At 39.9% G+C, this 26,312-nt stretch overlaps 1 protein-coding gene across 2 annotated transcripts in view; it reads left to right on the plus strand.

Annotated features, from left to right (window-relative positions):
• Positions 1-26,312, plus strand: part of GRIN3A (glutamate ionotropic receptor NMDA type subunit 3A) — a 155,111-nt gene that overhangs the window by 86,453 nt on the left and 42,346 nt on the right. For both annotated transcript variants that reach the window (XM_046023663.1, XM_046023664.1), the window contains exons 4-5: positions 16,754-16,899; positions 21,049-21,164. In XM_046023663.1, the coding sequence (XP_045879619.1) occupies positions 16,754-16,899; positions 21,049-21,164 (262 nt within the window). The remainder of the gene's footprint in view (positions 1-16,753; positions 16,900-21,048; positions 21,165-26,312) is intronic.

Here is a 26,312-nt window from a genome sequence, read left to right on the forward strand (position 1 = left end):
AATACTTGGAGTTAAAATGAACAGCATTTTCCAAATACAATAACTCAAGAATAAATGGAAACATTTGTGCAAGTGTTTCATTTTTTAAAATCACCTTGGGCTGAGTCAAACCATGGAAAATTTTAGCTCAAAAGAAAATTCTTCCTCCCCCCCACCCCCCCCAAAAAATCACAAGGATGTGAAAACGGGATTATAATGGAAGCCGTCTTGCAACATTAACTGCAGTGTTCATTCCCTTAAAAGCCATAATTCATGGCTGTTCTACAGCCTTTTTCTTTTAGCAATTATGCAGATTAGAGGAAAGTTTGAATACATAAAAACTAAATACTGATAGAAAACCAAGTCTCATAAAAGACATGTTTACTTGACTAGTTTGCGGTGAAGAAAAATGAGAGCTCACCAGCCTGCCCCAGCCCCAGGTGTCTCGGTCCAGGGAGGTTGGGAAAAGTATGAAAACTCCAGGCATAGTGTGTTGCACAGAATTTCCTGCCTCGTGCCCGTAATCACCTGGTGGTCAGTTCCATCCCTAGGGGACTGTACCTTCGGTGGGAGGAGGGTGTTGGCAACTACTGGCTCTGTGGGGAATTCAGTTCAAGAATTCCTCTTCTAAATAGACAAACAGCTACAGAGACTAACTCAAGCCTAGTCCTCCTCCTTTCAATTTATCTTCTCTTTCTCTTCTTCTGAGGTTTATGGGTCACATGAAAGCATCTCATGAGAATTGCGCAATGCCATTATGATTGTGTATTTCCAGAACCTAGTGCAGAGCCTGGCCCTTGATAAACATTTGTCAAAAACCAGTGAAAATTCTTTAAATTCTGTTTTAAGTTATAAGGCTTTGAGTCTTGTGTCTGCTATATAACTGGACTTTGTGATCCTAGACAAGGTGCTTAAACTGTAAACCTCAAATCCTCACCTAAGAAATAGAGATGAAAATAATACATACTCCTAGTACTGTCCGTAGGCAGTTATGATATAATGAATATAAAATTCCTGAGCAGAGTGCTAGCCTCTGACAATGTTGTGTGATTATTTGTTAAATCTAAATTCCCCAGGGTTGTAAGTGACCAGAGGAATGAAGAAGGACAAATTGTATCTAATGCAAGGACTGAGGATGCATGCTAGTTACTTTTCTTAGACCTCTAACAGTAGGCCAAGACCAAATGCATCCTTGACTTCTCCAGGAAGAATTACAGCCAACATTCATGCCTCTGAGGATTTATGCTTTGACATACATCTTTAAAATAAAGCCTGTGACCATTTTTAAATGGGAAATCTCGGAAGAAGCCCAGAAGAATTACCAAGGAATATGAAATTTATTTGTAGGATTTACAGACATGATAACCCTCCAAACAAGTAGCATAAATTTTAAAATCTGAAAGGAACACACACACACACACACACACACACAATGAATATATTGTGCCCCCTCATTATCAGATTAATAAATCAGCCAGCAAGTTATTCTCCATGCTTAGAGTCTGTGGAAGATATAAAGAAGAATGCACATATTTTTTTGTCCTTAGAAAATGTGTAATCAAGTTGGGATTAAAAGACCACAGTAACATAGGAAAGGAGATATGTTCACCAATAAGTATCCAGTGAGGATATTAGTATCCCTTGACCACCCTATCAGAAGTGGCCTCCCCACCTGACTTTCTGTCTCATCATACCATCTCTTCTCTTTTCTTCCCTTTGTCACTAATCTGTAATTATCCAGTTTGCTTTTTTTTTTTTTTTTTTAAGATTTTGTTTATTTGTTTGAGAGAGATTGCAAGCACAAGCCAGGAGGGGCAGAAGCAGGAGAAGCAGGCTTCTCGCTGAGCAGGAAGCCTGATGCAGGGCTCGATCACAAGACCCTAAGACCATGACCCGAGCCAAAGGCAGACACTGAATGGACTGAGCCACCCAGGCGCCCCTCTGGTTTGCTTTTTGTTAATTATTTTTCTCTATAGGAGTGGAGATTTATATTAGTCCTAGTGACCAACTAAGACACAGTGTATATGATATATATGTGCTCAATCAGTGAATTCTTTGTTACTCCTATCATCTGACCCAGAGGCCCTAACTGAGATGGCAGGCAAGACTAAATCAGAAATATGCTTGAAAACTTTTAACAAGAAATTCATTTATTCTTCCATGTTCTTTCCACCAACTCCTATAATTCTAAAACTAATGAGGCATTGTGGTGGGTTCTAAAACAGTTCAAGGAAACATATTCCCTTAAGAAATGCATTCAAGTAAAAAACTAATCATGCCACACAGTGATTAGTGAAATAATAAAAATATGTAAAAGGGAGAAGTAGCCCCCATGAGGATAGTTAAGTCTTTCTTGAAAGATCAGAGAGCCTTCTAAAACGATCTAAAGAAGGAGCCTTCTAAAGGATCTATGTATCTAACCTGGATTTTCTAGGCAGACTAGGAGGAGGGGAAATGGAAACTCCAAACAGGTAATGTGTGCAAAGGCAAAAAGGCAAAATTGGGCCAGATGACATGAACGCTAGGCTCAGAGACAGAAGATCTCAGTTAAATTTCTGGATCCTCATTTATAATTGTTACCACTCTGTCAATTACCTCTTACTACAATAATGTCATTGAACAAACCACACAACATCATTGGCATACAACAGAAAACATTTATATGGCTCTCAAATTTACGAGGTCCAGCAGACTGAGTCTAGGTTGACTTACATATTCAGGTGCCAGCTTTCTGTTGTCTGATCTGGGGTTGCTTCAATACTTGGTAAGGTTACTTGGCTCTCTTCAACCTATCTCATCCTCCAGCAGGTTAATCCAGGTATGTCCTTCTCACAGTGATAACAAGGCTACAGCACAAAGCAGAGAGGTACCAACATTTCCCCCAAGACTGTGCTTAGATCATTTCTGCTTACATTCCAGTGGCCAAAGTCAATCACCTAGCCAGAATCAGAGTCAAAGAGGGAGGGTACTCGCAGTGATATGGCAAAGGGAAGAATTGGATCCATGAATGCAATTAATAGACTATACACACTTAATGTCTCTGGAGTTTGGTTTTCTATTCAATAAATGGAGAACACAACAGTTCCTCCCTCTTGACATCCCAGGGTTTGGGGGAGGATATATGTAGAAGGTGTCATTGAAGTTCTTTAGCTGAGAATAAATAGAGAAATAACAAAGAAAGTTACTATGGAAATGGAAGAGATTGGTGTCTCTCTCTGGTTTACACACCAGCTAACTACACATTTAAACTTAAACTTTTATTTCATGTTCCGTAAACAAAACAATCATCTCAAACAAGGCTAGTACATTTTCTAGGCTGTAATCAAAAAAGGACTTCAGAATATCAAAGTCAGCCCCTTTGAGCTCAAGGTAAACACAAGAATATTCATGATAACAACTAAAATATCAGCAACGGCTACTTCTAGAGGAGGCAATAGAATCAGGGAGGAAAAAGAGATACTATAATGGTTTATGCCATGAAACTTCTGTTTGCATCTTACGGTGAGATTCATGTGTTAATTATAGCATTAAATAAATGAGTATGTTTTGGAAATTTTTTTATAAAGTAAAACTGGTTAAGTTTTTCCATAATTACCATTTCAATAGTTTAAACATTAATCCAGATATTCAGGGTTGTTTCTATTCACTTTTCATTCTTAAGTATCTGTGTATTCACTGAACATTATTTTAATTTGTGTGATTTATGTATTCTCAAGAGTCCAGGAAACTAGGTTCTTCTCTCAACTTTGCCATAGTCAAGTCTGTGGTCTTGGGTTATTCTTTTAACCTTGGTCAACTCTAGTTTCTTCGTCTGCAAATTAGGGGTTATTAATTAAATGATTATAACATCACCTTAAGGTCTAGTATGCTATAATTCTGGCAAGAAATGGTTCATTTGCAAATGAACCTGCTTATCTGAATATTACCAGTCAGAATATGAGCCCAAAAAAGTTTTAAAAAGAGGAAGGAAGTATTAATTCGGGGTTAGTAAATAAACAAGATTTTTTAAATCAATATTTTTAGTTAAAAATAGTTCATTATTTTTTATGTATATTGATGTGACTGATGATGATTTTAAAACAAATAGCTTCCACTTATAATTACTTTTTTAAACTGATGAAATACATTTAACCTGTTTTAGAACATATGCTTTTTAAATTCGATAGAGATTAACATCATGAATTTTACAGGTTCTGAGTCAGCTTTTGTTTTTTTCTTCTCTACACTATGGGCATATTCATTCATCAAACACTTACTAAGCGTTTACTTCTGCCATCGAATCACTAGAGACAGGTCATGGATCTGTTCTAGTTTGCACCAAGCCAGTTTCTGCATATGAACTATAAATTCATTTCATTCTCCTAATTTGTTTGCTGTGAGGGTGACTCGAGAGTGGGGTGAGAACTCACATTCAGGTTAAGTGTCAGGAGCAGCCGACACGTTCCGTATGTTCAATGTGAGTACGACATAGCTCCACTTAGTGGTTTATAATTGTGGCCAAATTGCTTAATCTTGCTGATTCTCATTTTTCTCAACTGCAAACTTTATGAATCATTGCATGCTTTTTTCTTTCTTTTTTTTTTTTTTTTTTACTGCCACATGAAAATTTTCTCAAATTTGCAAAAGAAGGAGAACAAAAATGCGTTTTTAACTCCGCTGACTGCTGCCCTCTGATGCTTAGCTCACAAAGCAAAATGCTACTCTGGTTGTGCTGCTCTTGGAATTCATTTAATGGGAGCAAATGTGCTGAACAGAAAAGAAAGATAAGCAAACACCAGCTCAGTCATAAACTGGGAGATGGTCTCAAGTGGAAAAACTGGGAGCGATGATACAGGCAGGATGCCCTGGTGGGAGGAGAGGCATCTTCTCTTGGATACATTGATTCAGAATAGATGCTTGAATCTTTGAGAACCCTTCCACCATCAGGGCTCAGTCACTGATTCCCTGAGCTCCAGAGCAAAGACTGACTGCCTATTCAGCCATGGCTGGCAAATAAAATTATTGGATACAGCCCAAGTCACCCTCAAAGGGCTAGCCTGGGAGAAAAATAAAGCAGAAGGAAAGGATTTCTCTTCTTACTGTTATTCAGTAGCTTGTCTTTTTGTTTGATGTTTTGCTTTAGCAGCTTCTCCAAGAGACCGGTTTCCGGGGACCTGTGCTGTGGGATTACTGACCTTTAGGCTAAACCTCCTATGGTGCTTCTGCACCCAACGCCCACCCTGAATGAAGACCAAATTAGACATGTTCTAATAGTTAATTCTTCCGAGTTATATAATTAAATAAAAGCTGACATTAAAACAAGTTCCTGTGCCACGGGGGTTTGGGTAGAATTGTGCCAAAAAGCTTACATCACTAGACTGCAGATAAATTTATAGCTGTTTTCGTTCATTTGCATTTAATCAGCCCCGAATTGCTGACTCTAGGTTTAGCAAGGACCTCACTGCCCGTTCAGTCTGCAGGGTACAGTACTGCTGGTGATGGGCAATGACTCAAGTGAGAGGTTTGAGTTCCACAGTCCACAGGTCATTTTTCACCTTGAAGTTTGGCTGGATAGCCGGTCAATTATAGAAACAAAAAGCCAGGGTTCTTCTGATGCCATGGGCTTAAAGCAATCCTCCCCTTTTCCGTAAAAGGTGTTGGTTCTGACCTCTGCTGACCTGGTTCGTCCCCCAGTTCTGCCACTTACAGTGGAATCACATCTTTGGAGGAATTATGGTTCTAGACAATTGCATTATGATCATAATTACCTTTGAAATTCCCATTTAGATAGTATCTTACATGTAGTTTGGTTCTAGAGTCAGCTGGTAAGTATGTATAACAATGGACTCCAACAGCATGAGTTGAAGAGCCTGGGGAAAGTCATTTCACGTCACTGAACTTCATTTCCCACCATTGAACTGGGGTTATTAACAGAACCTACCTCATAGGGGTATAGGAGGGCTGGAATGAGATGATGAATGTGGGGGGCCCATATATATAATCAGCACAATAAATGACAACTGTGGGTATTAAGAGATTGTTAAAAGCTAATTAAGCTTCTGTAATCAGCTCTTGGGTTCATGTACAGTGGCTGAACTCTTTCAGTTAACCATTTTGCAGGTAATGGGTCACAGCAGTTAAGGGGATAGAAGGTAAAATCATAGTGGTTGAGAGCAAAAACAGTAGAGCCACACAGACTGCCCCGTTCTGTCATTTATGGGCTCCCCCTTAGACAAGTTATTTGCTCTGTGCATCAGGATTCTCATCTATAAAATGGATAAAATGAGAGAATCAGTCTCGTAGGACTGTTGTAAGGATTTAGAAAGTTGATACGTCTAAAGCATTTAAACAGTGCATGGCGGGTGATGAGCTCCATCATCGCCATCACGCCAGCACTATTGTGATTATGATTATTCTGTGCTGCTTCATTTGGAACGACCTGTAATGTGGGTAGCATTCCTAGTGAAATAATTCATCTGACACATAAGGGAGAAGTCGACTTTGCTCCATAAGATCACTGAACAGAAAATGGGATTAAAAGGGGGTTTTGAAGGGGTGTCTGGGTGGCTCAGTCAGTTAAGCCTAACCCTTTAGCCCAGGTCATGATCTCAGGGTCCTGGGATCAAGCCCTTCTGCCCAGCGGGGAGTCTGCTTCTCCCTCTCTCTCTCAAACAAATAAATGAAATATTTTTTAAAAAAGGGGGGTGGGATTTTGAATAAGACAGTTGGAAGGGTCTCAGTGAACTGAGTAGGAGAGGCGGTTCCAGATGACTAGAAAAAGACATTGAGACCAGGGCTAGAGCAGAAGCCAAAGAGACTTCCATGAGAGAAAGGAAATAGGAAATAAAGATATAGGTACAACATTTGTAATAGAAGAGCTACAAATTCCCCTGTAGAAATCCTGTAATTCTAAAGGCTAGATACTATAAAAATAGTAGGAAAAATAATAGGAAAAAAACAAAACAACCACCACCACAAAAACCCTAATAGGCTTTCCCCTTGTATTACTATACATGACACAGAAATACACCGGGGACTTCCAGAAGCCTCGTAAAGAGTACTAAGCGGTGCCATTTCATGCATGTTGCTGAACAAATTTAATTGTTTAAAGAAGGAAATAAAGACCAGAAACTGCCTGGGGCACCTGGCTGGCTCAGTTGGTGGAGGATGTGTCTTGATCTCAGGGTTGTGAGTTCGAGCCCCATGTTGGGTGTAGAGATTACTTAAAAATAAAATCTTAAAAAAAAAAAAAAAGACTGGAATTTATGACCTTACAGTTTTATAAATAGATGGGCAAATGTTGTTGAACATAGCATACTAAAAAGAAGAAATAATTATTTTTATCAGCCATATTCATTTGAGGAGGGGATTATTCATTCAACAGGATTATATTTGAGCCTGATATTAGGACCTTTAAACTCACCTTTGCCTTATTTGTGGGACCTGGACCAAGGCCCTTCTTCACTCTTCTCGTTATAGATCTAAATTTCTACATAGTATCGAACAGGAAGTACTGCAAGGGAATGTTTAGATGCAAAGACTCTGGAGTCCGACTAAGTTCAGAACCCTCCTCTGTGCTTATTGGCTGAATGATCTTGGACAGTTTATTTCAATGCAAGTCTTAGTTTCTTGTGTGAAAGTTAGAGAGGATGGCAAATACCTCATAAGGTTGTTTTGAGGCTTTAAATATATAATCCGAGTTAAGGTTTTAGTGCAATGCCTGACATACAGAGAGTGCTTTAATAAATGGAAGCTACCTGTACTATTAGCTATAAAAATAAATAAATGGACTAAATGATCTGTAGCATGTCCTCCAGCCTAGACTCCATATTTTTATAGCCTCCCCGACTTTGGCATCTCTTTTCAAGTGCACTAGGCCCCACCAGTAACTTTCATAGAGTGGGGGGAGGAGAGCATTAAGATGGCCAGTATGGCAGCAGAGCCATGAAGATGTGGGAATGCTGGTAAGGGGGGAAAGAGCAGGGTTCAGTCCTCCCACAGACACCCCAAGACTGCTAGATAACTGAGCACAAGCATTTGCCCCCCAAGGGATACAGGATGAATGTACTTGTTTTCAGGAGCTTGGCCAATCCATCTAGCTTGTTTTTTTACCTTTTATGAATGAACCCAGAAACATCAGACTGCTTGTGCCTTGTAAATGGAATAATATGCATGAATGAGTTTTGTAAACAGCACAGTTCAAGTGTTGCTGTTTTTGCTGCTCTTGCTATAACTGTGATAAATACCTTGTTCAAAAACCCGACGGATATAAGCACTCTGTCTTATTTCTTTAGGCTGGCACTTGTCTGCCTTAAATTGACCATTAGTCTTGAGGAATGCCTATCATATCTATGGTTTTTTGAAAGAGGAATCTTTCCTGAAGGCAGTATAAACTAGAGATTAATGGTACAAGTTCTCTGGATTCAGTTCCTGGGTCTGCCATTTTCCAGTTGTATGGCCTTGGGCAAGTTGCTAAACCGCTCTAAGCTTCAGTTCCCCCGTCTTTAAAATGGGGATAATGATTATACGTACCCAAAAAGCATGCTGTAAGGAGTAAATGAAGTGATGAATGTAAGACCTTGGCATGGTGCCTGGAATGAAGGAAACATCCCGTAAGGGCTAGCTATTATCATTATTAAGATAATGAGAGAAATTCTATAGGAATCATAAATAACTCCAGCTTTGATGAGATGACACATACACAAAGGCTGCATCTAAAGGATGAGGAATGAGGGAAAGTGGCAAAGAAGAGAACAAAATGAAGGGGAAAACAGCTAGAATGAGTGGATGTGTCTCTAGCTAGTTCTCGTAACTTCAGGTCTGTGGACACTGCTCTGGTAGCACCTGCCCTTGGATTTAAAATTTAATTCCAAATTAGTCCAAGCATCATACTAATGCTTCGATTTGAAATTTTGTGACCAGATTACTGATCTAGAAACAAAGGACTGTAGTAGTTGGGACCCTCTTTTGGAATACGGATACTCCACGCAGTAGATGTGAGATGGGCCGTCATTCTAGAGCTGAAATCTGTGCAGTGCCAGGAAGCCTGCTGGGATTTATCAGACCTACTCTGTCCATTCACCTGCAGAGGTGGCATCTCATAAGTGATGGGTGGGTTTTTGAAATAGCCAAATTTCAAATATGGGAATCAATGAAATTGTTAAGGTCACTATTGTCTATACCATGGGCTGGCAGACGTTTTCTGTGTGGGCCAGTAGGAATATTTTAGACTTTGTGAAACCATATAGATTCTTTCACACCTACTCAGCTCTACTGTTATAGGACAAGAGCGGCCACGGACGATAGGTAAATCAATGGCCATGACTGTGTTCCAATAAACCTTGATTTACAAAAGCAAGTGGCCAGCTGAAATTGACCCATGTGACCTAGTTTGCTAATAACCTCTAGTCTATACAAGGGTTTTGAGGCAATGACTCAAGTTGTCAGAAGCACCTGGACTAAAGCTCATATAAATTAAACATGATGTCAGAGAATGTTGTTGATTAGAGATTAGCTGACCTAACATAGAGGTCTTCAGAATAAAAATGAAAAGAGGAAGTAAAAAGCTTGATTATAAATGGAGAGCCTAGCTTTTGTAGAAGAAAATAGAAGTAACACACACAGACACACACAAAAGAATTACAACATAAAATGTATTCAATAATTCGCATTAGAGAAAGACTGAGCGGGGCTCAGGAACATTGTTTCCAGTCTCATTTTTCTCTATTCCAGTCTTCAGAGTGTGAGTACTTACTCAGTGAACACACATCCCTGTTTGCTGGGAACAGTCTTAGTGTGCCTGTTGCTTCTGTAATAATCAGTAGTGACCCCTTTTGGAGAAGTGTCCTCGTTTGCAATATAAGTTATATGGCCACAACTCTAAGAACCAAAAGGGTTTTGAAATTGTAGCACAGACAGGTGCGCTTATTTGAAGTTAAAACTTGGACAATAACACGTCTGTAAAGGCAGAATGTAGTGCTGGATAGGGTGAGGGCTTCAATTCATACAGAGTCAGATTCGAAGCTTCATTTACCACTTTCTGCTGATCTTACAGAATGTGCTGAAGCTCCCTGAATCTTAACCCTTCATATATAATAATAATAATAATAATAATATAATAAAAGTTGTAATCTCACTTAATGTATTAACATGTAGTAAAAATACAAAAATATTCAGTTATTTCATTCTTATATATTTAATTGGGTAGATTGATTAGGTGGGACATAGAGTCATCTTTCCTATACAGAAGATAGGCTTTAAAAATAGTGACTTCCTTTTCTCTGAAGACATTCAATCAGAGATTTAACTGGTACTTAATACTGATGTTATAAATAAGCCTTGCTACTCAAAGTCTGGTCCATGAACCGAGTGTCAGGATCACCTGGGAGCTTGTCAGAAATGCACACTCTCAGGCTCCAACCTAGACCTAATGAATCAGAATCTACATTTTAAACGCCAGGTGGTATGTTTAGCTTTGCCATAAAGGATTCAGAAATCAGTGGATAATTATAGTAGATGACTTTTTTTTTTCCATTTTATTTATTTTTTCAGCGTAACAGTATTCATTCTTTTTGCACAACACCCAGTGCTCCATGCAAAACGTGCCCTCCCCATTACCCACCACCTGTTCCCCCAACCTCCCACCCTTGACCCTTCAAAACCCTCAGGTTGCCCCAACCTCCCACCCCTGACCCTTCAAAACCCTCAGGTTGTTTTTCAGAGTCCATAGTCTCTTATGGTTCGCCTCCCCTCCCCAATAGTAGATGACTTTTAAAGCCCTTCTGAACTCTGGGACCACTCCATATTATTGAGTCCACAGGTTTTAAGTATAAAATAATGGCATGGGGAGGATCTGTGGTCTCAATAACTAGTATATCCCATTCCACTGAGCAGGTTAAGAATGGCCATGTCCACCGAATTCCAAAGAACATTAAACATTTCATTCCATTCATTAAAGTACAATCTCAGGTAAATACAAATGTGGACCTTAATTGAAAATACCCAACATTTAGACTGTTTTTTAATCTAAAGCATTTTATCTCCTTGGACATAGCCCCTTGATTATTCCTTGGGTCTGTTTTGTTTTGAGCCACTTCTCTGCTTTCTGCAAAATGCGTGTCTGATTATTCTCCATGCATGTGCTCCAGGTAGAGTTCACTATTCCATTAATACTGAACAGTTCACATACAAATAGATAGTTCAACCTTAGCTATCTCCCCAAGGCCTGAAGAGGTCGAAACAAATGTAAACAGAACTAGAAGAGCTGGAGAAAGGCTTAGCTGAAACTTTAAAGGAATTTTTCTCTCCCTGGGACTCCTGGTGATGGTTGTAAATGTGCGCAACTGCTTTAGTTCTTTGTAAACTTTTATCCTCCCTCCTTGATGCAAGCTTTCTGACATCCCTGGCTGTTTGAGTTACACACCACGTGGACACACAGGATGGACTATGCTGGTCCATTGGGTCATGTCATTTGCTTCGTAGATCCCTTTTCTATTTTCATTATTCTGTGACTGCCTGAGTAGCCCATTATTTTTTTCCATTAGAATCTCATACACAGAAATAAAAAAGAATATATTGCTTTAAAAGAATTAATAATTAAAGGGAAAAAACTAATTTTTAAAGGGAAATAAAGACAACAGGAAATGTGACAAAAGTATCAAATTTGCAATGTGTCTAACCTAAGAGAATTTTATGTTAAGAGTGATGACTTATTACGCCAGTGTCTATCAGGCATCAGCTGTGTGCCAAGCACTGTGTTTGTTCCATGATGATGATGATGATGATGATGATGATAGTAATGGTAGCTGACATTTGTTGATGACTTAAGAGCACTCAAATGAGATAGGCATGGGTCCTGCCATCATGCGAACTTACAAGCTAACAGCAAAAGCAGACATTGCACCAATAATTCCAAGTTTTGTCAATGCTATGGCAGAGTATAGTGGAAGAGTGTGTCAGGTGGCCTAATCTAGTCTAAGAGTCAGTGAAGGCTTCTCTGGGGAAGCAGTATATACAAAAGAAAGGTATGGTTGAGGAAAAAGAGCATTCTAGGCAGAGTGAAGACTATGGGCAAGAGCTCTGATCAAGCAAAAAGTTTATGTTGGAAGAATGGAGAGAACTGGCTAAAGCTTAAAGGACCAGGAGGAGAAGGGGGAGATGGGGCTGGAGAGAAAAAAGCAGAGCAAGGTCATGCTGAATCTTGGAGTTCCCATGAGGAGGCCACGTTTATTCCAAGGCCAGTGGGGAGCCAATGATAGGTGTTAAGCAAGTGAGTGAATGATCAGCTTTGGGCTCCAAGAAGATAACTCTGACTGGACTGGAGGGGAAGAGAGGAAGTATGCAGAGAGCAGAAATGGTGGTGGCTTGGACCAAAGAGGTTGGCAGTGTTTGTAAAACATCTCCAAGGTAGAGTGGGGTCCCTGTCAGGCTAATAAAATACTCCTCCCATTGGAGTCTGGTTATTTGTGTTAGTTGTTTTGTGTTTTTTGTTGTTGTTGTTGTTGTTAAGATTTTATTTATCTATTATTTGAGAGAGAGAGTGCATGAGAGGAGAGAAGTCAGTTGGAGAAGGAGACTCTGTGTCAAGCAGGGAGCCCCATGTGGAACTCGATCCCGGAACTCCAGGATCATGATCTGAGCCTAAGGCAATGGCTTAACCAACTGAGCCACCCAGGTGCCCATATTTGTGTTAGTTTTGAAGAAACTTTCCCTTTTCAGAACCTCAAAACTGTTCCTTTATATGGGAGCCCATGAGCAAAAGGCAACTGAAAGGCATGGAAAAGAAGAAAAACAAAGGGCTAGTTTTCCACTGGAATGTGAGCCTGGATCTGCTGGTTCGCTGACTCCATCCTACGACATAGGGAAAAATGAAGTACTAATGCACTCAGCAGAGAAAAGAGGGTCAGGGTTTGCCTAGAAATAGTTTGTAGCTTGTAAAAGTATTGTACAGAATAATGTGAGAAAATGGACTTCTTTTTTTTTTTTCAAGAGTTATTTATTTATTTGAGAGAGAGAGAGAACACAGGGGGAGGGAGAGGGAGAGAGAATCCTCAAGCAAGCTCCCCACTGAACCTGATGAAAGACTCAATCCCAGGACCCTGAGATCATAACCTGAGCTGAAATCAAGAGCCAGCCACTCAACCAACTGAGCCAGCCAGGTGCCCTAAGAAAATGGACTTCTGAAGGGGATTCTTTTCATACATAAGACAGAAGTCTTTTAATTACTGGCCTAAGATCCCTTTACCCTAAAAGGAGGGTTCATTTAGAAAGCTGGAGCTCTAAGCTAAATTGTTAGCCCCTTTTGTGCTAAGTGGGATGACAAAGCTCTCACTTCTCTCTGGGTTCAAAGAATAGTTATAGTCAAGCATTTTAATTGAACAACTACATGATGAAAGGCATTGGAATACAGTGGCTCATCACACACAGCTTCCAGTCCAGTGAAGAAGCTGAAAGTCTAGACATTAAGCTATTACACAATCAAATTTAAGAAGTGCAGAGGCACCTGGGTGGCTCAGTCAGTTAAGTGCATCTGACTCTTGATTTCGGCTCAGGTCATGATCGAGGGTCATGAGACTGAGCCCTGCATTGGCCTCCATGCTGGACCTAGAACCTGCTTGAGATTCTCTCTCTCTCCCTCTGTCTGACCCTCCCACCCAAATCATGCAGGTGCTGTCCTTCTCTCTCTCAGAAAAATGCAGCTGTGATAGGTTCTGGCAAAGAAAATATGTGTACTGTGAGGGTTCATGGAAGGAGGGTGCCACACAGACAGCAAGTTAGGGAAGTGCTGAATGAACTGAGAGAAGTCAGATGGGTGGAGAGAGAGTAAGATAAGTGGTAAAGTGAGTTAATTTGGCAAACACATATAGCACACCTGTCAGGTGCCAAGTGTCATATAGGTCTCTGAGGTACACAAATAAATAAAACTCAGGCTCCTTGTTGTGGAAAAGAACATGGGCTGAGTCTTGCTAATTGCTTACTGTGAGAATTTGATTGTCATTTTAACTACCCAAACCTCAGCATCTTAATCTGTAAAACACAAAATATCTACCTTGCAGGATTACTGTAAGAATTAAAAATATTTACGGCCCTTAGGTCACTGCCAGACACAAAAGTAGAAGGTTTTGTAATGATCACACCGAGAGTGAGTATGACATAGTATCAGAAGCAATGTTCACAGTGTTGGAAAACACTCTTTTCCATCAATCTGCCTGGGTTCAAATCCCAGGTCCTCCATTTACTAGCTCTCTGACTCAGTTTCTTCATCTATAAAAGGAAGATAATAGAAATGCCTCCTAAGTTTCTTGGGAGAATCAAAGGAAGTAATGCTTAAGTGTGAAATATGGTTAAATAAGTAGCTAGACTACATATTATGTACATGCAAGGTGCTATACCAGCACAGATAAATAAGCAGTAAGTTATTTTGGTTTTTGTTCTAGATAAGAGGGTGAAGTGAGATAAGACCAAGTCTTGATCTTGACCTTAAAAATGAGTAAGTGTTGGGCAGACAGAATGCTGTTAGATTTGCCTTGTTCAAGCCATAGGGCTGCAATTCACTAATGTAAGAATGCCAAGTGGGCTTTGGGCTAAAAGAGAATATTTTAAAAGACGAGTGAGTTTATTCTAATAAGCATCTTCTCTCCAGTTGCTGCCATAAGCTGCAAGGCAGGTGGATGTGGTTGATAATAACATGAGCTTTGGAATCAGGCAGACTGGGTTCTAATTCGGTTCCTACTACTTCTGTGTCATCTTATGCCTGTTACTTTACCCCTCTGAGCTTCGGACTCCTCATCTTTAAAAAGGAAGTAATAACAGTGCCTTCTTCATGAAGTTGTTTTGAGGAATAAACAAGATAATGCATGTAAAGAACTAAATACCACATAATAAAGGTTCAGTAAATGTTAGCTATTGTTATTATTGTTGATGCCTCATTGATGTTTTGCTGGCACAGAACATTAGAATTTGTTCAGTGTATGGAACAATTGCATTAAACACAGGAATATGCTTAATCACCTACTCAACGGTGGGATCTCCAAAACAGATCATAAACAAGCAGGTAGTGAGTTCCTATGTGGCGGTGATTGCAGGAATTTACCTTTGTGGCCCCAGTAACTTTGAAAATTGTGCAGAGTAGGCCCTCAGTAAATATTGAATAAGTTAGTGAGGGATTTGCTTTGCTGATCATAAAATAAACTTTTTCTACTTATAAACATGAGGCATGTTTCTGTAAATCTGTAAATAAATAAGTACACTTGTCATTTCACCACCAGTGGGACAAGCACTGTTAATAGCTTGATACATTTTCTTCCAAGGTGTGTTTTTGTGTGTGAGAGAGACAGAGAGAGAGAGCAAGAAATATCTGTGTTGGGGGTCATAACATTTAAGGTAACTATATAGATAATTTAATTTGATCATAACATACAAAAGCTTTTTCACCATTTGTCATAATAGCATTTGCCTTGTTTCATTAAATATGCTTCAAAACACGATTTAGATATTGTATAATATTCTATAAGGTTGTGCCATGAAATTTATTTGTTAATTATTGTTAATTTATTGCCATATTGTTAGCTTTTTAGCATGTGACAAAGCTAATTCATCTTAAATATAAGTTACTATATTCAGCAAGTTCTTCAACTTTCAGGGTTATAAACAGCTTGAAAACTTAATTATTAAAAAATGAAACTCTACTATTTTTCTCATAGAAGAAAATTACAAACATGTTAGGTAAAATGCTGCCTACAATTTCAGGAGCTTTATAAACTTCACAAAGCCCATCCATGGATTCCTGTCCCAGGACTTTAAAAGGTCAGAAGCAATGACATCAAATATGTTAACATGAAGCAGAACAAAAAAGTGCAAGAAATCTAACGTGACAATTGCAGAGAAGTATCCTCTCTGAAATACTCCCGACTGTAGGGTATTCAACTCTCTTTATAACATGGCCCAATCCCAGTTCATTCTTATATTGGAAATAATCTTATATCTAGATGCTACATTAACACTTCTGTACAGCTTTCACGACAGTAATTTTGCATGTGCTGTATATTTATTGTTCTTGGTGACAGAAAGCCTCTGCAGAGCTCCTGTGCTACTTCTCACTGCAAGGTCCCACACCCTGCAGAACAGCATTAGGGGTCTACCGCAGATACCCTTCTCCTCTGTGTCTCCTAACTGCCTTATTATTCCATTCCATCCCATTCCATTTGAGCAAATGTATAGCATGACTCAGCACTGGAAAATACAGTTAGATTTATCTAAAGAAAAGAGATCATTTCATAATTAAACAAATTTAAATTTAACAAATTTAAAATCTAGTACAAAATGGAGAGTCAAAAAAAAAGATATATTCACTACTTTGGTCAGGTATAGTTCAGTCTCAGGACACAGAGTTTTAACTTATTCTTTGTGTAGTTCTAACCAAGGAGAAGCACAACCTTTAATTTATTCTTTATACTTTCTCCAATATGCAATTTATGATAATGAGGCTGGTTCTGCATGCCAATTTATACAGTGTCTAAAGAAGTCTGGTAAGTTCTCAGGTAAAGCAGAAGCCTGTTTTGTGTTTTCTGTTTGTTGTTTCCATACATTTGCTTCTGAAGATGAAACAATTACTTATGTGAAAACTGGGGTATGAAAGGGCATGTCCATGTCTGCACATTTCTGTGTAGGTATTTATGACATGTGTGTTTGAAAAATTCTAAATCACTATTCGATTCCAAAGAGTGATGGAAGAGGAAATATTTGAAAACAATCCTAAGAATAATTTATATTAAAGACATTTCTTTCTCCCTCATAGCTGCATCATCCCTCTCAAGGCTTCCGCTTTGGAACTGTCCGGGAAAGCAGTGCTGAAGATTATGTGAGGCAAAGCTTCCCGGAGATGCACGAGTATATGAGAAGGTACAATGTACCAGCCACCCCTGACGGAGTAGAGTATCTGAAGTGAGTGTCAACCTCTTGAGTCTAGAAAGTTCTCACTGAAAGAGAAGTCTTAGCTACTGATATGTATGTAGTATCTGTTGGTTATTTTTAAATGACAGCTAAATATACCCATTGTGTGTTCAGTAATACCTCACACTGTGTGAGATGGAGAAAGCATTATGGAATAGTGTGCATTTAATTATGTGGCCTAGATTACCAGTTACCTGCATCGTCCCCAGTTGGCAGTAGCTTTGCTTAAAGTGCCAGTGGGGTCATTAGTGTAGCAGATGGTGGGGGAAGTGAATGTGGGCCTGACATCACTTTAGAAAACAACAGTGCCGAAATGATCAAACAATCAGGGAATGTGGCCAGAGGATAAAGTGTCCCAAAGCAGCCCTTGCCTTCACAGTGAAGCTCTAAGCCCATGGACCATCTCCTCTTGCCACAAGGAAATGGAATTTATCTTGGAGAAACGGTAGAAAGGAAATAAGATAAAAGGCAATGATTCCCATGCCTGCATCCTTCTCATCAGAATTTATGAGAAGCAATCAAGAGCAATCACATCACCATGGCAGATTATCAGAGCCTGTAATTCAGCAAAGCTGAATGCAAAGGAGGGTGGTGCAGTTACAGATCTGCTCCTCTGGTCTGCCTGGGAGAAGGGAATGAATGGCTCCTAATAAGTTCCACAGTGTAAGTGTGAGCAGTCCTCTCCCTTGTGCCTGATAGTCTCAGGACAGTGACATACATTCAAGCCTCCACTCCCTAAAATCGTGCAGCCCCAGGAAACAGGTTTACCTATAGTCAACCACAGTAATCTTCCCAGTGGACAGAGGACTTGCCACCTCAAATGGAAAGGAAAACAAACGAATAATTGCATGAGACATAAGAGCTAATATGTTTCTGAAGAGCTCTAGTGCCGTGATCGTATAGTGGTTAGTACTCTGCGTTGTGAAGAGCTCTAGTGATAGGACCCTAAAACTCCTTACGGACTTTTATAGAGTCTAGAGAGGAAGGCTTGTGCTCTCACTTTTGCCTCTAGTGATAGGACCCTAAAACTCCTTATGGACTTTTATAGAGTCTAGAGAGGAAGGCTTGTGCTCTCAGTTTTGCCAAGTTATGTAGGATGAAATGCTACTTTTGCACTATGAAATGGCACTTTTGGTTTTGCAAGAACATTACAATGTTAGACTCTCTCTAACACAGAGTTAAGTGCTCCTTTGCTTGCCAGCTCCTCTTCTGTCTGCTCTCCTGCAGGCAAATTCATGGCTAAGAGAAAGAAGATGTCAGGGCAATGGCAGTGGCTCCCTACTAGATGGTCATCGCTGACGAAACTGGGCTCTTCTGGCCGTGTGAAAAGAGTGAGATGCGCCAATACTGTGGCAGTCCCCCGTTCCACTCAGAGTACTCATTTATTCTGGAGGCTGCACCTGAAAGGCCCTGAGTTGTCCCTCTAGCCTGGAGAAATGAAATCGTTAGAAAAGTAGGCATCAGTGAAGAAGCTGAGACCTTAAAGAAGCAACTTGTCCACAGTAAAATAGTCAGCAAGTGGCAGAGTCGGGAATAGAACCAGGTCCCTAGAATCCAATCGCTGCCGCAGGCCACTCTAGGAACCGTAAGAGAAAAGTAGGTCTTTGATGCTCAAAGAATAGTCCATGTTCCAGCAGCATCCATGATCCTGTTAGCCTTGGGAGTTTGTGAAAAAACTGCCAGCCCCCCTCTCCAAAACTGCATATTAACAAGCTCCCCAGGCGATTTGCTGGTGGAGGTGACATTAGAATGTAGGCAGATACATAAGTCACTTCCAGTGCTCTTAGCCACCACTCCCAAGAAACCCCCTGGCATCCCAGAACCCTGGCCTGCAGAACACACCTCCAGAGTCACCTATGAGTATATGTTATTGTGGTACCTGTATTATTTTGTGGCATATGTATAATTAAATGAATTCTAAAAAAGGCAGAGCATGATTCTGTAATGGGAGAAACAGTTGTGGGCCCTGCCAAGTGCAAGGATGATTCAGCCAGTCATTTTACCTGGATCACACCCAACCACTCGCTCACCAGTGACTCAGGACCCCAGGGGAGTCTGTGAGCTAATTGCTTCTTGCCTTCCTGTGCAATAGAGACCTGTCATAACTAACTTCACTTTGCAGTCCAGAATCAAGAGTGATTATTTAAGGGTACCACTGAGACCGGACCTCAGTAATTACTGCTTAGAAAAACTGAACCCCGATTGTTTTTCTATTGCCATTGCGACCTCAGATATTTGTGGAGTACTGGTAAATGGTGACTAGTTGCTATGTAGCTCCCAAGGTACATTTTGTTATTGTGACAGTAAACTTTTATTGGAGAAACATCTTCAGCTTGATTTTTTTTTTTTTTAAGATTTTATTTATTTATTTGACAGAGAGAGATCACAAGTAGGCAGAGAGGCAGGCAGAGAGAGAGGAGGAAGCAGGCTCCCCACGGAGCAGAGAGCCCGATGCGGGGCTCGATCCCAGGACCCCGAGATCATGACCTGAGCCGAAGGCAGCGGCTTAATCCACTGAGCCACCCAGGTGCCCCTCAGCTTGATTTTTATTTTATTGCGAAGATTCCATTAAGGTTCCTCATCATCAGTTCCTAGGAGACAGTTCACATCCTCAACCCTTTCTGAAGCTTCCCACAGCTGTGAAACTGGGAGATGTTTTTTATTTTGGTTCAAGTTAAACACAGGTCTCATTATGACTTCAATCCAGTACTCCTGGAAAAGGGAATACATTTTCAATAGGCTGGAAGAGTAGAAAGAGGAAGCAGTGGTCAATGGCATCAAGAAAAGAGAAGCTGACCTATTTACTCTGTGGCCATGTATGGCCCAGACAAAGCATCCATGCAAATATGTACTTCCTTTGCACTGATGAATCTTCGAGGTGTCTATGGGTGTCTCTCTTTTTCAGATTTTTGATGGGCCCTAGCCTTGTTCTGTTCTGAGTTTAACACCACTCCACTCTATTGAATTCCAGTAGACTCATTTTTGGCTCTGAGAGAGGAATGGCTGAGTCTAGATGGAATAGAGCAGAGTTGTTCTGTTTGCCAAGATGTTTGGACAGCCCTGAGGGCCTTTCTTAAATGGTTGTATGTCCTACCCTCTTCCAAAAAGGATTTGAGGTGGCTGAAAACAAGAATCATTGCATACACCTTAAACGATTCTTTTTAAGATTTCCCCCTTCCTTGCCTCCTTTGTAATTGAGAACCCAGCCAGTGCTGAGACATACCTTCCTCTGGACCATTCCTGTGCCTACACTAAAAAATGGGGAGAACACATGAAGGATGCGCAAGGCACCTGTTGGCATCTTGAGCCCAGTTCACATCTAATTCTCTGATGCAAACCAGGAACACCTACCTTAAATGATTCCTGCCTGAATCCCTAGGTTGGGAGTGAAACATGAATCTCTGGAGATATATTAATAAAGCAGACCACTAAGATCTATTACCTATAGATCACTTCACCGTCCAGTTAATGCATGCTGGCCCATGGACTTTAAAGAGATCTTTTATCTCCCTTTTCCCCAGGACTGCTAGATATAAATAGATTTATATTTCCTTAGTATGTATTCCTAAATATGAAATGATTCCTGATCTCTGGAGAATATGATAGTGATCATGACAGAAACAAAGAAAAATTTCCACATATTGATTAATGAAACCACCTGACTCCCAACACTTTCTAGCCATGTAACCTGGATCCAGTTACTTTGACTCTCTGAGCCTCAGTTTCCTCATCTGCTAAAATGGGATAATACCACCCACCTCCCAGCCATGGTGAGTGAGCCTGTGTGTGGAGAACAGTCAGTGCTGTGCCTCACACAAACGAGTCACTCAGTTTATATAAGAGAATTGAACCTTCCCATTCAATTCAGTCACTCTGGCTTTATTGTTGGATTTAGAAGTAACAAAAGGAACGGGTAGATAAACCATTGGAAAGATGTCATGCTCTCTTAGAAGAGTATCTGTTTCCCCGGGTCTGTTCTCCATGGGTCAGTGAGATGTCAACAAGGCTGAGTCAGCAGCTACCTGGCTTGGGCCGCCCTTTCTTTCCAGATTTCTGTCCCCTAAACAAAAGCCAGTTGTCAACCTTTTCTGTCTACTAATGAATCATTTTTCTCTTTTCTTCTCTTGGTCTTAAATATAGGAATGATCCAGAGAAACTAGACGCCTTCATCATGGACAAGGCCCTCCTGGATTATGAAGTGTCAATAGATGCTGACTGCAAACTTCTAACCGTGGGGAAGCCATTTGCTATAGAAGGTCTGAGCCAGTCACTCTCAATTCACTCTGACTCGGGATATGCTCACTTTGCCAACCTAGCAAGTCACAAATGCCAGAGTCGGAGGCAAAAAGCTATTCATCTTCCCTTGTTTTTATTTTCAGCTCATAAGCACTTAGCTCTTAAGTTGCTGAAGCTAGGAATTTATTTTTCACCTACTCCATAAAAATTAATTTATCCAATTGTTCAAAAAAACAACAACAACAATTGTTGTTACCCAGATGATGTTGCTTCAGATATCTGAGAATGGGGGCATAGTGTAACAAATGGGGAGTCCAATTTTTATTTAACCTGTATTTTCTAATTCCTGTAATGAATCTGATGCAAAAACTAGAATGATCGCATTCTACAACTGGAAGGACCTCAGTCTTCCAATCTACTCCTTTTATCCACAAGAAAGCCCAGGGACATTACATCATTTTTCATAATCACATAATTAAATGATAATACTGGAATTAGAATCCAAATCTCATGGCTCCTAAATAGATGTTTTTGTTTTTTTCCCACGAGGTGGGAAAACAATAGAAAAAGAACTTTCCTTCTATACCTAAGTAACCTTTAAGAGTCCTAAACAAAACCTTGTTTGGGACCTCAGGTTTGCCTTTCTCCCCCACTGGCAGCAAATTTTTGCTCCCAACTTGATCCACCAATCCATCAAACTTCAGGGGCAAAGAAGGATTGCTTTGTCAGTTGCTCCTTTCATTCTGGACAACTGTTGATATATGGAACTGATCGTTTGAACCAGCAAATTTCACATCTCCCAATTCCCAGCTTCCCTTCTCTGATAGTACATGCTGGGTCTCAAGACAGCCATGCTTACTTGTCAGAAAACACTTTGACTTCAGACAATCCCGTGAGGGTACCCAAGTCCTATTTCCAGAAAACTCTGCTTTTCTGTATGTTAACTAGTGTATCAAAACTACTCTGATTCCAATTTCCCAGCCACAGTTGATCTCTGTCTCTCCTAAACATATCATCAAATTTTTTACTTTGGTATTTGTTTTTGTGATGAATGAGAGTGTAAGAGCTGATGTTTCTCTGAGCCTTCTCCTAAGAGAAATCAATCTTTTCTCCAGGCAAAGTGACCTCCACCTGAACCAGGGATAGAACTCAGGAAGAGAGAGATTTAGTGGTAATTGTCTTCTATTAAAGCTACAATCTGAGATAGAAAAGTCTAAAAAGAAAAAGAAAAGTCAAGAAAAACCAAAAGAACATTTATTATATAACCCCATTTTGATGTAACAATGGAAAAATTCCCTTTTTTGTGTGTGTGGCATCTGGGGATATGCAAAGGATGTTACATTTTTTTTCTGTCCTAGATATACTGGGTAATTGAGGTCCCTCTTGCCTTTAGCAACTACTAACAATGAATCATTTGCAGCGGGCATAAGTATGAGGGACTCCTCCATTCTCCACCTTTGTCTTCAGGGGGCAACCCTAGCTTGTCAAAAGACAGTGGTGAGATGGTTTGTTTGCCTCTGCTAGACCCAGTGCCAGATGCCACACAATTAACTCCCCACTGGTTCCCTGTTCACATTTCAGTCTGTGCTGCTGAGACTTAGCAACTTAAAGTTCCCATCTTCTCCACACACCACATTGTTTTCAAAGGGGATAAGCACAAAATGGCGCATGAAAGAGCTCCCTCTGCAAGAGAACAGAAAGACCCAGATCTGAATAGAAAGCATTCCCCTCATTGTTGGTTTATTCTAAAAAAAAAAAAACAAAAAACAAAAAAAAAAAACTGCTGGTTTATTCTGGGTGAGGTACAAATCAGAAAATTTAATTCAGTACTGTCCCTGCCACCAAGTTCACAGCCACAGAACTTGGTGAAACACAAAGGGAGGATACTTAAAATTGTTACAACAATGTGATAGAGCTACTAGTAAAAGTCTTGATCCCTGCTTTTTTCCTTTTTTAAGGATTTTTTTATTTATTTGACAGAGAGCATGAGCAGGGGGAGGGGCCAACGGAGAGGGAGGAGCAGACTTCCTGCTGAGCAAGGAGGCCCAATGTGGGGCTTGATTCCAGGACCCTGGGGTCGTGACCTGAGCCAAAAGCAGACGCTTAGTGACTGAGCCACCAAGGCACCCTTTGAGCACTGCTTTAAAAAAAATAAAAAGTTAATCCCATAAAATTTTAGGAAATATTTCTCTTGAAGAAATTTTTTAAAATACATGCTTTGACAACATTTATGTTTCTTGAACTTACAAAAATGCAGACTTATTAATTAATTCAACTTTAAAGATTTTTTTTTTTAATTTATTTGACAGAGACAGCGAGAGAGGGAATACAAGTAGGGGAGTGGGAGAGGGAGAAGCAGACTCCCCACCGAGCAGGGAGCCCGATGTGGGGCTCGATCCCAGGACCCTGGGATCATGACCTGAGCCAAAGGCAGCTGCTTAATGACTGGGCCACCCAGGTGCCCCTAATTAATTCAACTTTAAAGGCATAAAAATGTGATGAAAGCGATTTATGAACAAGTCTTACCCTTTTAGCTTACAGGAATGTTTTATATATGTATCTGTGTCCGCTGCGTAATAACAGTTACATAATAGATGATGTATCACCTTAGGTAACTCAGGAGGTTAAATTTGAAATAAATGTCTAATTCACGGACTGCTGCAGTTCATCAAGGGACCCTGATATCTGCATATACTTTCCCAGGTGCTCACATGGCTTTGTGAACTTAGGAGGAAAGGGCGGTCCATTGACTGCTTCATGTTTTGAATGTTCATTCACTTTATATAGTATTGATATCACACCAGCTCCTTGTACCAACTGCCCGCCCCTCCTCACTCCACCATTCTGCATTTATTTAGGCTTAAAAGGTAAAGGTGAGGCCAGTGTGAGCCAGTGGCCCCGCTTGGAGTTTGAAACCTTTTCCTGAGGACTCAGCACAGCAAACTGCAACTCTTCAGAATTCGTCATATTAAATACCGTACACCCAGGGACACAAAGACATACAGTGTGCTCTGGAAAAAAAAAAGAAAGTGTTAAGATAAATGAATACATGTCCCAAATTTATGCATTGGAGTTAGCTGACAAAAAAGGTCAAGTAGGAAGAAAGAGTAATGGAACTGCACAGTAATGATTTGTGACCTTTCTGCCAAAGACCTTTGCCTGTTTTTTGAGTTTGTTCTTTTATTTGCTTACCACTAATTATTTCATACAGTGTTTTGGAGCACTGGCTCTAGAGTCTGAGTGCTTGGGTGAGAATAAAGTTGCTGTTACTCACTGTGCCCCATGGAGCAAGTCATTTCATCTGTTCTCCAGGCCCCTCATCTGCATCATGGGTCTATGAGTACCACAACTAGCATGGAGTTGTGAAGGTTAAGTGACGTAATCCATGTGAAGCATGGACAAGCACGGAGTGCCCACTAAATTATTATTATTCAGTATATTGAACTAATAGACTGAGAGTAATTCTCCAGAAAATGATCCCAGGAGAGAGAACCCTCACATATCTCAGCTTCTCCCACACACTTCTTTCTCCGCTCTCACATGCTGGGGGTAAGGGAAACCTATTTTTAAAGTCTACTTTACAGCTGGGGCTATTACAATTTGTTCTCAACTATTGCCCCAGAGTAGCTAAATGTGGTATTCCAAGGACAGACAGCAAAAATGAATTAATCTCTCTTTCCTGAAGCCTTTTTAACCCTATCTAAGATCTCATTATCAAAGTATCTATTACCCAACTACATTTCAGGAAGATTCTTCTAGTCTATGAATTTCTTACTATACATTTGCTAGCCAAAATATATTTCCACAACTCTTAGCTGAGTAAAGCTGATTTATCCATGGGGAAAAGATCAGGATTCTGTTCTGAAAATTGTTCTCTTGGGCTATTAAGCTGTATCCAATTTCCAGGGTGCCTGATGCCTTCATCTTTAGGGTTGAAGGATTTCATTTTGCTTCATCCATCAACCACAAAATAGTCAACTTCGTCTTTATTGCAAAGCCACGTTTCTAATGATAATGAAAACAACTCAGGCTGCTAGGTTGAGTCAGCAATTTAAAAATAAGAATTCTTTGACCAATGAACACAATCAAATTTGAAAAGCAACTGATAAAGAGAAAGACAGAAATGAAACCTTCAAGGTTTTACTATTTTAGGTTTCTGAATAAAACGGGTTTTTATGTCTTTTAACAAATACCTCTCCTAATCACCAGATAACTTTTTTCCTGTGAGAAATTTCTCCCCTTGTTCTATATTCCTAGTGTGTTTTACTTAGCTCATAATTATTATTGATGCTAATAATCATTTAAATGTCAATGATATATGTATTAAAATAGAAAATTTAGAAGGACAGTAATCTATTTTTAGCAGTCAGTTGGAAATTAACCTTGACGTGATGGAGTAGAGTGATTTAATATTTATTATTTCCTATGTAGCAATTTCTTATAAATGTCCCTGTAACTTCAACATAGCTTTTTCCCTAAGGCATTTTTAGTACTTTTGTTGTAGTGCCAAAATTCTATTCTTAGAATATATAGATTTATCATAAGTATTAATTTCAGCTTTTTAAACTTTACGTCACATACTTCTGTCTTATCTACCCCAAAATGCCGCTATTAAGAATCAGTCTATGATGCTTCCTCTCTTCCTCCCATCGGGTAGAAAGTTATCATTCCTCTGAACTCCGTAGAGTTTTATCCATCCTCCTCATTGCATCTAGTTTTCATATTTGACCTTTATTGAATTTATGCATCATCCATCTTGTTTTCCAGAAAGGTCCTGTAACTTTCTCCCATATTGTGTAGTTTTTTATGTTTGGCTCATTGCCCTCATGCCCCCGTAGCTTCATAAGGATAGAGCTGCATCCAGGTTAACTTGGAAACCTCTGTAGCCCTTGGCAGGGTATCTGGCACAGAATAAACATTCAACACATGTTTGTGGAATTAATGAATAGATGAATAGGTATAGAATAAGCATATATCAGATGAAAACATTCCTGCCATTATTACACTAAGCTGGACTGGAATTGTTGGCTTAGAAGAAACAATATAGTCAGGGGGTGTCCTTATTAGTTAATATCCTCATCTATGTATAATCATGGACCACGTAGGGCTATACTTACAGTATATTTCTACAACTTATGGAAAAGTTTATAAACAAAATCTGCCCATGA

This window comes from Meles meles, chromosome 11 (assembly GCF_922984935.1).
Source record: "Meles meles chromosome 11, mMelMel3.1 paternal haplotype, whole genome shotgun sequence".
NCBI lineage: Eukaryota > Metazoa > Chordata > Mammalia > Carnivora > Mustelidae > Meles > Meles meles.